Raw genomic sequence first — 14,268 nt, forward strand, 5'->3', positions numbered from 1 at the left:
CTGGTTTCGGGTTCAGTTTTTGTTTACTGTGAGTTGGAGATACCAGGCTTTGAGGTCACGGGAGTAAAATATTGGCACAAAGTTGCACATGTTTTTCATTTGTTATGAAGCTCCTTTAGCACATGATTCCGGGTGTATGTCTGTTACACCTGCCAGCCAGGCTATCAGCTCCTCAAGGAGCCAATTTTATTCATCCTTTTATTCTTAGAACCATAGACACTTCCAAATATATAAGGTAAGCTATAGTTCTACTTGTAGGACCAAAGGGGTGAATGTAGAGGCGAGGCTCTTTCAACTGCGAATTCTATACAGGACCGAAGACCCACAAAATAAGATGTGTTTGCACTTGCTCTGTCTGACCCAGGCTGCCGGCCCTGAGATGAGAAATGTTCCCTCAGAAGGGACGGTGTCATTTGAAGATGTGGCTGTGAACTTCACGTGGCAGGAGTGGCGGTACCTGAGTGAAGCTCAGAGGACCCTGTACCGGGATGTGATGCTGGAGACCTGCAATCACCTGGTGTCCCTAGGTGAGGAAGCTCCAGTGTAACACTCTAGTGCAATGCTGTCTTCTGCACTGATAAGTGTGCACTTGCTTATGAAACTGAGTGTTGGTGAGGTTGAACATGGCAGGCAGTGTACATTGTGGGTGTTTTGGTTTTCGTTTGGAAAGATTCAGATTGGCCTCTTTTGCACAGCTCTTCACACTGCATTTGTTAGTTTTCAAAGACTGAAGTAGAACTTGATCGAAGACCAACACTGTTTCTCATCACAGGGCACTGTGTTACCGATCCTGAGGAGAGCATCAGGTCGGAGCAGGGATTACAGCCGTGGACTGTGGACGATCCCCCAAACCAGGACCTCTCAGGTCAGTCAGTGCTTGCCAGGCCGGGAGGCTGAGAGGAGGCTGGGAGTGTGGCCAGTGATATTGGCCACACTGAGGTGCTTTTCCAGTGTCCAATCTTGGAGAGTGTGTCTGCATATATCAAACTGATTCTTTATTCAGTTTCCAAATATTACTCTCTTGTGAATTTTGTCCTGCTCTTTTAATAATGGTTGTCTATGTTCTTAAACCAGTATGCAGTCTCTGATACATGGGGATGATTCTGCAGTAATCACATATCTCTATTCTCTCTCTTAGTGTATTGTCATAGACTGTTTTCTTTAGGTTCCTGTTGAGGAATTTTTTTATTCTTTCTGTATGATTATGGGAAGTTTAGCCAGTGGTAAATGTTCTGAGAGGGAGAGCAACAGTACTCACAGAAATGATCTTTACATTCTGAAGTTATATACTCTGTGAGGAAAGAATATGTAATAAATACATTTATTAATAGAGAGGTAAAGCCACAGAGGATGTTTGACCAGCATGAGTGAAACAAAGTGGAGGATGTTGTTTTTGTGTGTGCTCCATACGCATCATTATAGAGATTAATTATTTTCTTTCAGAGCTCAGGTGAGGTGAATGGGTTGCACTGACATGTCATATCTATAGTTCCCTCTGCAGTCTGGGATAGAGGCTATGTATTGCTATTGGAGATGTCACTGAGCAGGTGACTAACTCAAAAGGGATAGAGAGGCGTTGACTGGAGAGTTATTTAGAACATGAGTAGTGTTTCAGGGGCAAGCCTTGTGACCACCCTCATAGTAATTGTGAGGCTGAGGAGGACCCAGAATTGTTCAGCATTGGAAGGGATGTTCTGTGACATGGGAGGGGGAACCTGAGGTGGTGGTTTCTAAAGCCATGGCACCAAGAGTTTCAGGTTGGGGGCTCATACCTTGAGGAGCAGTGTGACCTGTGCAATTCCACCTTCTCGTGGGAATCGTTGGGAGGAAAGTAAAGGAATCGACGACAGTGTGATGTAGCTGAGAGTCACACACGACATAGAAACTGGAGCTGCTATGAACAAAGCAGAAACACAGGTTTCAGGGAGTGCGTTGAGAACACCAGGGTGTTGCTCTCAGAAGGATGTGAGAAAAGACTTTAACGCTGATAGCACAGGATGGATGCAGAACTTTTTTCCTATCGCTTAGCAGGAATGTGGGACACAATGATGAGGTGGAGTTTGCTGCATGTATTAGGATTCTGAGCCTTATGTGATATGATATTTAAATATGAACTGACTGGTCTCTTCCGTGGAGGGAAGCACATGCCTCTGAGAACCTCTGCAGGTGACTGTGACCGTGGCCCGGGCCAGAGTCGAAAGAAAAACTAAGGAAATGGAGAAGCAGAGTGCTTGTGTCTCAGCAGGCCTCTTGCTTAAAGTGCCTGGGCAATGACTGGGTCTCTCAGTCCACAGGTTTCTGGGAAAGTCATGGCCTCTGCAGGGCTTGGTAATTCAGAAAGTACCCTCAAGAGTTGCACAGGGTCAGTCTAAGAAAGAAAGTGTGTAGGATCTATGTTGGGTGAAATGCTTCTGGTTGAAATCGACAACTCTAGTTAAAAGACTATATTTACCAAATATTTATGATTTTATAAAACCATTGTGAAATTAGATTTACTGCTTTGTTATCCTGGTTTGGCATTAGAAAATCTGTTAATTGGGGCCTCCCTGGAGGCCTAGGGATTAAGTCTCTTAGCTCTCACTATTATGGCCTGAGTTTGATCCACAGTGAAGGATTTCACCGACTTTGGCACAACAAATCTCTCCCTTCTCACCCACTGCTCCCCTCAACAGTGTATTTCAGTCAGTCCGCCTGTTCTGGTCAACACACTCCCCTACAGCACGCTCCCCTACAGCACCCCCACTCCTGCACCTCTGGCCTACACCCCAGATCTCCTATGCTAAAGTAAAAAATACCAAAAAATCTATTCTGCCCATAATTTACTATGGGCAAAAAGCATGAATCAGAAAATCAATACCTGTAAATTATGTTGTAATATAGGAACTTTCGTGCCGCTTAGTAGTATTCACTCAGAATGCTTACTTTTTAGAGACATGGTCATTTTTATCTCACTTTAGATGTCCATACTGTGGATCACCTGACTCAGGACAGCCCTGCAAATCAGGGCAGACATGTGTGGCAAGTTCTTACCACCAGCAGCAAAATACCATCCAACGAGAGAACTGACTTAATGGAAAAAAGCAATTTGCACTCAATTCATTGTTTGAACCATAGTATCAAAAATGAAAACAATTCAGCAATGATGCCTGAGAACTTTACTATACATAGGACCATGATGATCCCTGGTGAGCCTCATGAAGGGCATGCTGGAGAGAACGAGGAGGTCTTTAGTAGAATGAGGGAACCCATCAAGTATCCTGAGCACCTTAGTCACCAGGTGATTCAGAACTTTCAACAGCCTTTTGAATTTCGTGAACAAGGAAAAGTCGTGAGTGAAGAAACAGTATTTACACCTAGAGGAGCCCTTCTGGAAGGGATTGTCCGTAAATGCAATGAGTGCAGGGACACCCGTGATGAGGTACCTTTCGTTGTCCGAGACAGAACCCAAGGAGGACAGACTCGCTGCAGTTGTAATGAAAAGGGGAGAGCTGCGGAGATGACTCCAGTGCATTTGAATCCTCCTAGGTATGTTGAACATGAGCAGCAGAAATGTTGTGAAAGTGGGGCCAGTCTCAGAAACACATTTCACACCTATCCGCGTGAGAGTACCCAGTTAGGAAAGAATAATTTGGGATATAAGAGATATGGTGAAGCGGCCTCTAAAACCTCTGTTCTGACTGAACATCAGAAAACACAAGCAGACGATCAACCTGATGAGTGTGGGGGCACCGCTGAGATTTCCTTACAGAGGGGATACCAGAGAAATCTCACTGCAGTGAAGTTGTTTGGCTCTAACGATTATGTGAAAACTTACTCATGGAAGACTGCCCTCACTTTACATCCACAGTCTCAAACGGGAGTGAAGCGCTACCCGTGTCAGGTGTGTAAGAAAACTTTCAGGCGGAAACCTGCTTTTAGTGTCCATCAGAGAACTCATACAAGGGAGAAATCCTATGAATGTCAGGTGTGCAGGAAAGTGTTCTCCCGTAAGTCAGTTCTTGTTCTACATGAGAGGACTCACACTGGAGAGAAATGCTATGAATGTGAAGGGTGTGGGAAAGCTTTTTCCAGGAAGTCTCACCTTACTGAGCATCAGAGAATTCACACTGGAGAGAAGCCTTACGAATGTCAAGAGTGTAGGAAGACTTTCCTCTGGAAATCGTCCCTCCGTAAACATCAGAGAATTCACACTGGAGAGAAGCCCTATGATTGTGAAGGGTGTGGGAAAGCTTTTTCTAGTAAGTCATCCTCAGTCTTTTTCCATCCTCAGAGCAAGACACACAGTGGAGAGAAGCCTTATGAATGTCAAGAGTGTAGTAAGACTTTCCGATGGAAATCATCCCTCAGTCAACATCAGAGAAGTCACACTGGAGAGAAACCCTATGATTGTGAAGAGTGTGGGAAAGCTTTTTCCAGTAAGTGTTACCTCAGTGAGCATCAGAGAATTCACACTGGAGAGAAGCCTTATGAATGTCAAGAGTGTAGGAAGACTTTCCAGTGGAAATCATCCCTCAGTAAACATCAGAGAATTCACACTGGAGAGAAACCCTGTGATTGTGAAGGGTGTGGGAAAGCTTTTTCCCGTAAGTCACACCTCATTAGACATCAGAGAATTCACACTGGAGAGAAACCCTATGATTGTGAAGGGTGTGGGAAAGCTTTTTCCTGTAAGTCACACCTCATTACACATCAGAGAATTCATAGTGGAGAGAAATCCTATGAGTGTGAAGAATGTGGGAAGGCTTTCCGCCAGAAATCATCCCTCAGTAAACATCAGAGAAGTCACAGTGGAGAGAAGCCTTATGAGTGTCAAGAGTGTGGGAAAACTTTTTCCAGTAAGCAAGCTCTCACTGGACATCAGAGATGTCACTGGACAAAATCCCTATGATTGTGAAGAGTGTGGAAAACTTTTCAGGAAGTCAGCCCTCACTAGGCATGACAAACTCCACACTGGAGGTGAAATGCTTTGAATGTCAAGAGTGTGCAGGCATGCCTCCCCTGGAGGGAAATGGTTGAATGTCAGTGTGTGAAGCTTCCCCTGGACTTTGTGGTGGGAGTTTGATTCCCTGGCCGGCCAGGAGCAGCCCCATGGTGCGGCAGACCTCTCCATTCTGGCCCACTGCATGTATTTCAGCAGTGTATTTCGGTCAGTCTGCCTGTACTGTTCCCCGCTCTGTCTCTGCTGCATCCTCTTACCCTCCCACACATCTGGCCTGTACCCTGGTTCTTGTATGCTTGAATAAATAAAAATCTTTTAAAAAATACTCAAACGTAGGAGCTCAAACCACATCATGCAGCTGAGAGCAATGGGAACTGACATACAGTTTCACTCCTAATTGCGTGGAGTTACCTGGTTCACTCTGTTCTCCCGAATTCATGCAGTGATGATGTCACTGTTTCTGTTGCCATTGCCTCTAGTATCCTCTTAAGTTCCTGGGCGATGCTATGCCTGTCCACAGCAGCTGTCTGTCTACATGGCACACTGCATGTTGCGTGGGTAAGTGATCTTTCTGTGTTTTCTAACTTAGTCGTCACATTCTGTCCAGTACTCTAAGTCTCTGTGGTGCCCCCCGATGCTGGAATTGCTCACCACCAAAATGTCCTCCTCTAGAAGGAAACATTGAACTGTGTGCTATTGGCTATAGGTTGAGGTCTGCAGATGTCTTTACCTACCTTTTATGATGAAGGCTATTCGGGGCCTCCCTGGTGGCCTCGGGGTTAAGTCTCAGCGCTTTTGCCTGCTCTGGCCAGGGTTTCAGCCCCAGCTAGGGAGCCGCCCCACATATGGCCGCAGCAGGCCTCTCCTGTGTCACCCGCTGCTCCTGTTAGCCAGGTATTTCAGTGGTTCTGCCTGTTTGTCACCACACTCAGTATCTGGTGAATCCTAACACCCCCTAACCTCTGGTCTACACCCCAGTTCTACAAAATAAGGGAATTTTGTTGGAAGATTAATTCTGCATACAAGATCTGGGGTGCAAGCTGGAGGTATGAGGGTGTGAGAGGATTCTCCACAGAGAGAGTGGGGTGCACAACAGGCGGATCTACTGAAATCCACTGCTGAGGGGGGCAGTAGGGACACAGGATAGGTCTACTGTGCCCGTGGGTCACCTCCCTGGCCAGGGATCGAACTCATGTCTGCAGTACTGAGAACAGCTTCATAGTGGTGAGACTTTACCCCTGCACCAACTGAGGCCCCTGAAATGTTTTTAAAGGAAAGGATTCTTGACTGTTAAAATTTTTTGTATTAAATTATTGTTCATCTTTGTGCAATATTGGATTACTCCCCTTCTGTATAATTCTTGCAAATGTCCTGTCCGCACCGCCCCTGTGACCCGTCACCCCAGGCCCTGGTGCTCCTCCTCCCCTCCTGGCCCCTCTTCTGCCCCATCCCCTGCTGGCGTCTCAGCTCTGTCATCTGCCTGCTAGTTTTGTCTTTTTCCCCTGACCCTTTCTTCATTCCCCTGTATTCCTCCTGGAGGTGATGATGTAATCCAGGTCTTTTTCCTTCACTCTTTGTTCAGAACATAACCCCTTCCGCCGTTGCTGGCTGTGTCCTGAATGTGGTCTTTGTCTGAGTCAGTTCATAGCTTGGGGTGAGTGGTCGGTGTGGAAGGTGGTGGCCGAGGAAGTCCTTGATGTAATTCTCTCTACCACTCCCCCCTCAGCGGCCCTGGGCACCTTCTGGTGTGTTTCTTTGGTGCCATGGTGATGCCGAGCGGAGAGTTTGTGCAGCAGGCCCGGAGTCTGAGGCCTCGGGTGTGCTCTTCCTCATTTCTTGTCTTTGGTGCGAAAGTACTTCCAAGTGGAGCCCAGAGTTCCAGAAGAGCCAGACATTTACTCACAGGAGTAAGGACAAGAAAGCTCCCTGTGCAGAACGGTCCCGAGGGGTGGCCGCTGGGGCCGAGAAGCAGGGGCTCCCACGGCTGTGGCGGTCAGGGAGCGGGTGCTGGTCGTGGAGGTCTCTGTGGCGTTTCTCTTGCTGAGGGGCTTGGCCTGAGGCCTCTCCCGAGGCTCCGAGGCCCGCTGTTTGCCCCCGTTACTCGCCTGCATGTCCACACCTAGCCTCGGTCTGTGGATTTGCAGTCGTGCCCTGTGTGGGCTCCGTGGCATCCTCTCCCCAGGGCTGGGCTCGGGGCCTGTCCATCGGGTATTGTTTCTCTGATCATGGATTTGGGACTTGGGCGCCTGCTCCTCCCTGCCCGTGCCCTCTACACAGCTTCCTCAGTCAGGAACATCTCTACGGCCAGAGTCCCCGTCCTGTGTTTCCAGGTCGGTGACTGACGCGGTTTCTCTACCCTGAGAGCATCTTCCCTGATTCAGGGGGAGGTACATTGGTCCCTTCAAACTCCACCTGGAGTTTCGGGCCCACGGGCCATATTCCTCAACACACTGTGGGAGGTCGCTGAGGTTTTCACCCCTAGGCCGCAGGCCGCTTTCCACGATGCTGCAGGCTCCTACGTGTCCTTGAGTGCCCATTAAAGATGGCATTGGGCCCCTCAGCCTTCACCTCAGACCTGGTCCAAAGAGGCCTGCAGGGTTTGCTAAGACAACACTCCTCTGCTAGTGCCACGTTCCCTGGAAGTTTCTGTTGCTGTGACGTGACCCATGTGGGCTGTTGCAGCAAGGGTCACTCTCTGCTCTGAAGGTGAGGGGTTCAGGGGACTCGTGTCATGTCCCCCTACAGGTGTGTTGGGGCATCCAGGGGTGTGGTGGGTGAGGCCTCTGTGGATGGGTGGGCGGCCCAGGTGGGTGGTGATGCTGTCAGCGGTGGCCCAGGAGAGGCCTCCACCGTGCTCCGTGGGGACCTTGCTCAGCTCAGCCGCATCCCGGGGTCAGGACGCGCAGCATCAGCACAGCCCAGAGACACTGTCTACGTGCCAGCGGCGAGGACACTACAGGAGCCTTGATCTCCAGGGACAGGTTGTGTACCAGGGCAGGGGAGCAATCCCCAGAGACGAGTGGGGAGCAGAACAGGCAGATCCATTGAAATCCACTGCTGAGGGGAGCTGCGGGGAGACAAGAGAGGTGCTGCGCCCTGTGGGTCAGCTCCCTGGCTGGGGATGGAGTTCTTGCTGCAGTGGCTGTGGACAGCTTCACGGTCTGAGACTTACGGAGCAGGGAGGCTATGGGTCCATTCTTGTGTGGGGCGCTTATCCTTTGGATATGGGCACAAGATGTGTGTGCTACTTGCAGGTCTGTGCCATCTCCCTTGGTCGCCCCCACCCCTAAGTTCATCCCCTGGATGAAAGGGAGTGTACCCATAAGATACCGAGGTGGATGGCCGGTCTTGGGCTGCGAGGTTCTCTTTCTCTGGAGAAGCAGAACTGCTCGGGAAGAACATGTTCGTCTTGGTAATGTAGCCAGGCTAGAAGACAAAGAATAGTTTGACTTTGTTAACAGTTAACCCTTTGCACTCTGAACCATTCTGGACATTGTCTAACAGCTACTCGACACTACTTTGTGGCGGAAACGTGCATTTACAGACCCTCGTATTATTTAGTATAATTTTGGAACCAAGTAACGTATTATAATGATATTGGACTTATATGAATTGGGTGACATCGAGGAATGTATATTTGCAAAAAAAAACAATATTTTATTGTTTATAATTTTGTACAGTATGATAAGTTTTGTAACACTCCCCAATATGCATTGCAGGGTGATTAGTGGAGCTCATCTTTACTACTACTTGTGTCATGAGACTTATTCGTGGTTGGACGCTTTGCCATTGTTCTAATAAAAAATATAAACAAATGCATGGGTTGAAAGTTTCTAATTGTTATTACTAACTGACAAGATGATATTTACCAAAATAGCTTTCACCAAACAATTTATTCACTAAGAAAAGAATCAACTTTCTGATTTTCTCCTCGTTAGATCTATGTGCACTGCTCGAAGCTTCAAACCAAAATGAGCTCAGCTTTGAAAATCTTTTCCTCCAGATGTGGACTTGTTTATTTGTAATTATATATCTCACTACACAGTGTGCACTATGTTTGAAAACCGACCTTTCTTCTACAAACTCCCCTTATAGCTCTTTTCAAGTGGCGTCGCCAAGTGCTCAGACCGTCGTGAGCACGCATCTCACATTCTCGTCCGACACAAAACCCGCTGACATTTCTTGTATATATCTTGGTAATTTTACGATATTTTGATTTAATTTCTTGTGCCTTTTCAAGATAAATCTTCAAGGGAAACATGCATGTCTCAAAAAGTTGCGTTGAAATATCTCAATTCCCTGTAATCACTAATAAATTGCAATGTCCCCTGAGAGGGGACATCCGAGTGATATGCTAGAATTCCGATGTCCCCTGAGAGGGGACAGCGGAGTGCAAAGGGTTAAGCAATGAGCAGCAGGAACACAGGTCTATTTTGGGGATGTATGTAAGCCTTTGGGACACCCTGGATTCAGAAATAAGAGTTATACGACAGAGTGAGTGTATGTAATGCCACCAAACTCTGCACTGAAAAACATATGCCTTCCTAAGTACAAATAATGAACTAGAAGAGGAAATTAACAAAGCCATCCCACCTACAATTGCACACGCAAAAAAATTAACTGGGAATAAATTTAACAGAGGTGGTGAAAGACTTTTACAAGGAAAACTATCAAACATTGTGGAAAAAATAATAGAAAGCGTAGAGAAATGGAAAGAAAGACCCAGCTCATGGGGTAGAAGAATCAACATTGTCCAAAGGGCCATCCAACCCAAAGCCCCTTCTAGATTCACTGCAACCCCAATAAATATCCCGAAGGCATTATTCAGAGGAATAGAACAAAGATTACTGAGGTTCATATGGAAACACAACAGACCCCAAATAACCAAAGCTTTCCTGATTAAAAGTGGAGGGAAATGAAGGAGTCACACTTCTGACCTCAAACTAACGGTAAGGGGCCTCCCTGGTGGCCCAGGGGTTAAACACAGTGCTCTCAAACTACTGCCAGCCACTGTGCACAAGTTGGATCCCCAGCCGGCCAGGGAGCTGACTGCCATGTGCCTCAGACCTCTCCTGACTGGCCTGCTGCACCCCTCAGCAGTGTATTTTGTCAGCCGGCCTGGTCTGTTCCCTGCTCTGTCTCTGGTGAATCCTCTCAACCCCGGCATCTACGGTCTGTACCCCAGCTCTTGTGTGCATAAATAAATAAATCTTAAATATCCGTTAAACGAGTATTTTGGAAAGCCAAATAATTGAGCTAGAGTTACCTTATCAAATCCTTAGTTATAAATTAATGTGACTTGTGATATCATTTTGAAGAGTACTACTCATAAGTATGTGTAGATTCATGAAACAAATCTGTAAAAACTTGGATGTGTGCAAGAATATGTGGAACATCCTGAGAGACAGAAAATACATCCCGAGAGCAGGCCAGGAGGAGATACTCACCTCACAAGCAGGGATGAGCATCAAGCATTCTCGGGCAGGGAGAGGCCGCGTTGTTTCCAGCTCGTGTCATGAGACATTCCTGGGCTTGGCTGCGGTGACTGACATGTCGGCCAAGGTGAGGTGAAGTGTGGACTCTCTCTCAGTCCTGAGGAGAGAGTGATCGCGACTGTCCTCCTGCGGAGAGCTGGGGTGGAGGACGCAGACGCTGCTTGGAGCGCCGTCTCGCCGTGACTCTGTGCACCCTGCTTGGCGGCCTTTCTGGGTGAGCTGAGGAAACGGTGTGAAGGACACGTGAAGTCTGTGAAAAGGCTGAGTAACCTAGGAATGTTTTCCCTCTGGGGCGGGCCCTGTGCTTGCTCCGACTGCTCCCAGCCCTCCAGGGAAGCCCTCTGGGAAGCCAGAGCCGCCGCCTCCAGGGGCCTGAGTCCCGAACTCGGGGGTTGCGGGGGTGGTTCCTGGGCCAGGCGGAGTCAGGCTGAGGAGGCGAGGCGGCCCATAACCTGTGGTGCCGGGATCGGCCCTTGGTGGGTGGATTCCTCCATCGGGTGCGGATGTCCTCAAGGCGCTCACGGGGGATTCTCTCTACAGCAACCGGCGAGGCCCGTGGAGGAAACGGGGTGACGAGAAGCCACGGGCGGCAGTGGGTGGGGGAACCTGCACCCGCCAGGGCAGAGGCGGCGGTGGCACCGTCGCCTGCAGGGGCTCGTGCCATCGCGGGGCGCTCCACGGGGGGACGGACCGTCCCGGGTCCCCTGTGGGACCGTCCCCCCTGCGCTCCCCCATGACCCGTGTGTCCTCCCCGCCCTGCGACAGTCTACGCGCCTCGGGAGCGTCAGTCCATCCCAGGCACGTCCTCCCCGCGCGCCGGGGTCCGAGCTGGCGGTGCCTCCTCCGGGTTATCAATCCTCCCTCGACTCTCCCGGGCGCTGCTCCTTCGGTTCCGCTGGACACGGGGTATACCGAGGGGTCGTGCGGGCGGCTGTCGTCAGAGTGTACAGAGATGAGTGCGTGCGGGCGTGGTTCTGTGTCTGTCACTCACCTCCTTCGTCTTCTGGGGGGCGTGACGTCAAAATTGGGAATTTAAAAAGTCCTGTGTTACAGGAGGTGGGTGGAGCGCAAAGCCCCCAGAATATCCGCTCCATAAAGGGTCTGCATCTGCTGCATCAAAAAAAGCATAAAAAGGGGCCTCCCCAGTGGTGCAGCAGTTGAGCGCTGGCTTGCGAAGCTGCCCGCGGTCTCTGTGGTGCCGGTTCGATCCCCGGCTGCTCCCCGGCCACCAGAGGAGGGTCCCGCATGGCGTGCAGACCCCTCCTGCCGCCCACTGCTCCCCTCAGCAGTGTACTTCGCTCCTTCTGCCTGCTCTGCTCCCTGCTCTGGCTCTGGTGAATTCTCCCACCCTCCCGCGCTTCTGACTGTACCCAGTGTTTGTATAAATAAATAAATAAATAATCTTTAAAAAACATAAATTTAAAACAATCTGGCCAAGCGTCTTAAGGAAGGGATGGTTGCTGGAGCCCCATGGGCAGGAGGGGAGCGGCTGAGCTCTGCACAGTGGGACCAGCGCAGCTGCCCCTCTGGTGGCCCAGGCTGCGGCCACGGAAGCAACAGCATTTTGCTGCCCCCAGGCCCTGCGTGCAGAGCCCCTCAAGCCTCTCAGTGCCACAGAATGTGTCCAGGTCAGTCGGCTCCTCAGGAAGGCTGTGAAACATAAACTGGACAGTCGACAGAGTCATAGGTCAAGGAGCTTCCATTTTTCCTTGTTTAAGGAGAATGATTCTAACAGTGAAACCGAGTTGTTGTTTAGAGCCAAGTGGAGTTTCGGGTTCATAAGAGCATCCAGAAGTTTCTGATGACAGTAATTATTGGCAGTTTTCTCTATGGAGAGCAGTCATCTCAGCTTGGGAAAAATTTACATTTTGGGCAGATCGGTTCCTGGGAGATGATACTTAGAAGGACAGCACGGGATGCACCGATAAAGGAAAAGATATTTCATGTGGTGTCCAGGATGCCGTCGTTATTCAAGACACCATTTCCATCGCTCACAGTAAAGGACCCCAGGTGCTATAACGTGGAACCTGGAACACCAGGTGCTTCAGCCTCTAAACTCCCTCTGTCTCTCATGGGGGTGCCTGTCTGGCTGGGGGCATCTACGTGATCATTTGGGACCTCTGGCTCCTCAGGTGTTGATTCCGTCCTCCTGCGTGTCTGTGGAGTCCTCTGGCTGCAGCCAAAGGAGGGGTGGGGAAGGACACTGTGGGTGAGGTGGGGAGTTTTCACTAGCAGACCTCCCTCCTGCTCCTGCTCGGGTGGCTGCAGCTCCCGCAGGCACCACTGCGGTGGAGACCCGTGATGTGATCTCATTGTGGTGCGCAGAGACCGTGTGACTGCGAGCATGTGGCCGTTTTGCTCAATTCTTTGCTTCATTCCTGTGTTCACCCTTGAAAACTCAGGGGGTTTTAAGTATTTCCCTTATTTGTACTCCAGAGCCAATGCTGCGTATTGTTGAGAGTCTCAAGTAGTTAAATATTTTTTGTCTATAGCGACACTTCCTTGTGTCCTTGGTTCTCGTGAACCGGGTGCTCCCAGCCCTGGACACCTGGAGGGACATGTTGGCCATGGTACGGTGCGATACATCCCCTCACTCCTTCCTGAGAAAAGAATGAGATCGTGCCATCCTCCTGCAGAGAGTTGTGCATTTAGAATATGTGGACTGCTGGATACGGTCTTTCTTTTTTGGGGCGAATGACCTGAGGAGATGCTTTCCAATGCAGATGAAATCTTCGAGTGTGACAGTACTCACTAGCCATGTCTTGCAGTAACAAATCGCTGGAGATGATGTGTAAGTCCAACCGCGAGGACGGTTGGACAGAGGACAGTGGACCGTGTCCCTGGACTGCGCTGGGGCAGCTACAGGTGTACGGTGGAGCGTGCTGTGGAGAATGCGGGGCCCAGCAGGGGCCTCGGTCTACGCAGGGCAGGGAAGAGGCCGCCCCAGAGGCTGGGATACCATGAACGCGGGGCAGCCAGGGTGTGGGGTGTTGCTGGGGCGGGGTGCCAGGTGCACGGCGCCCAAGCCTGACGGCGCAGTGGGCCCACCTGTCTCTCCCGGGAGGGCCGGTCTGGCGCATCCGCGGTCCCCGCTGAGGAATCTCAAGCAGGTGCCCAGCTTGGGACAGACGCCTGTCGTTGTTTGAAAGGCTCCTGACACATCCATGGCCGTGTTCGGAGCAGACACGGGCCATCTCCTCCCTTCTTGGCGGAACTCCCTGATGGGCGGCCCCGCGGGAGGCGCCCAGGTGTGCAGGCCCCATGCACCTCCCGGGCCGCACCTGCGTGTTCCTGCCCACGCGACCCGCCCAAGCCCTGGAGTGAAGTCGGGGCCGGCAGGATCCAAGTTTCGGCGTGACCTGTCTCCTCGGGGCTGGGGCCTCTGCGGTCGCAGGAGGAGCAGGTGAGTGGGGGGGCGTGGGAACACCCCCGTGCACCTGCCCACGGAGAGGGGTCTCGAAGCCCAGGCATGGGGGCTGTGGGTGGGAACCGGGGGCTTGGCTTGCATCTTCTCGGGCCGGGAGGACCCTGGGGGTCTGTGCTCATTCCTAAGCGTTACCCTCCGTGACCTGCCTCCGTGGACCGGTCTCCCGGCGCGTCGTGGCGAGTGGGTGCACCTGGGGTGGGTGCACCGGGCCAGTCCTGCTCCCCACCCGCGTGTTCATCTCAGGAACGCACCTCAGGGTTTGGGGACCGTGCGGTGACATAATCCAGGGCCGTCGCCCCCTCCCCACCCACGTCTGGCTGGCAGGAGAGCACCCCGCCCCCACCGGGTCTGAATGGTGCCCCGAAGGAAGGGAAGCTGGTCTCTCCACCCCACCGTGTGCCCTGGGG

At 50.9% G+C, this 14,268-nt stretch overlaps 1 protein-coding gene across 2 annotated transcripts; it reads left to right on the forward strand.

Annotated features, from left to right (window-relative positions):
* The first annotated feature begins 224 nt into the window (after nt 1-224).
* LOC129145086 (zinc finger protein 260-like) lies at nt 225-5,704 on the forward strand. Of its 2 annotated transcripts, none has more exons than XM_054690796.1 (3): nt 225-527; nt 773-865; nt 2,958-4,894. In XM_054690796.1, exons 1-3 carry the CDS (start codon nt 335-337, stop codon nt 4,886-4,888), a joined length of 2,217 nt encoding a protein of 738 aa, XP_054546771.1. In that variant the 5' UTR covers nt 225-334; the 3' UTR covers nt 4,889-4,894. The 2 variants fall into 2 exon arrangements, with proteins under 2 accessions (XP_054546771.1, XP_054546772.1); XM_054690797.1 differs by lacking the exon at nt 2,958-4,894 and adding an exon at nt 5,419-5,704 and having other exon boundaries at nt 237-527.
* Nucleotides 5,705-14,268: the final 8,564 nt, after the last annotated feature.

This window comes from Talpa occidentalis, unplaced genomic scaffold, assembly GCF_014898055.3.
Source record: "Talpa occidentalis isolate TD23 unplaced genomic scaffold, MPIMG_talOcc4v2.1 talOcc4.882, whole genome shotgun sequence".
NCBI classification, from domain to species: domain Eukaryota; kingdom Metazoa; phylum Chordata; class Mammalia; order Eulipotyphla; family Talpidae; genus Talpa; species Talpa occidentalis.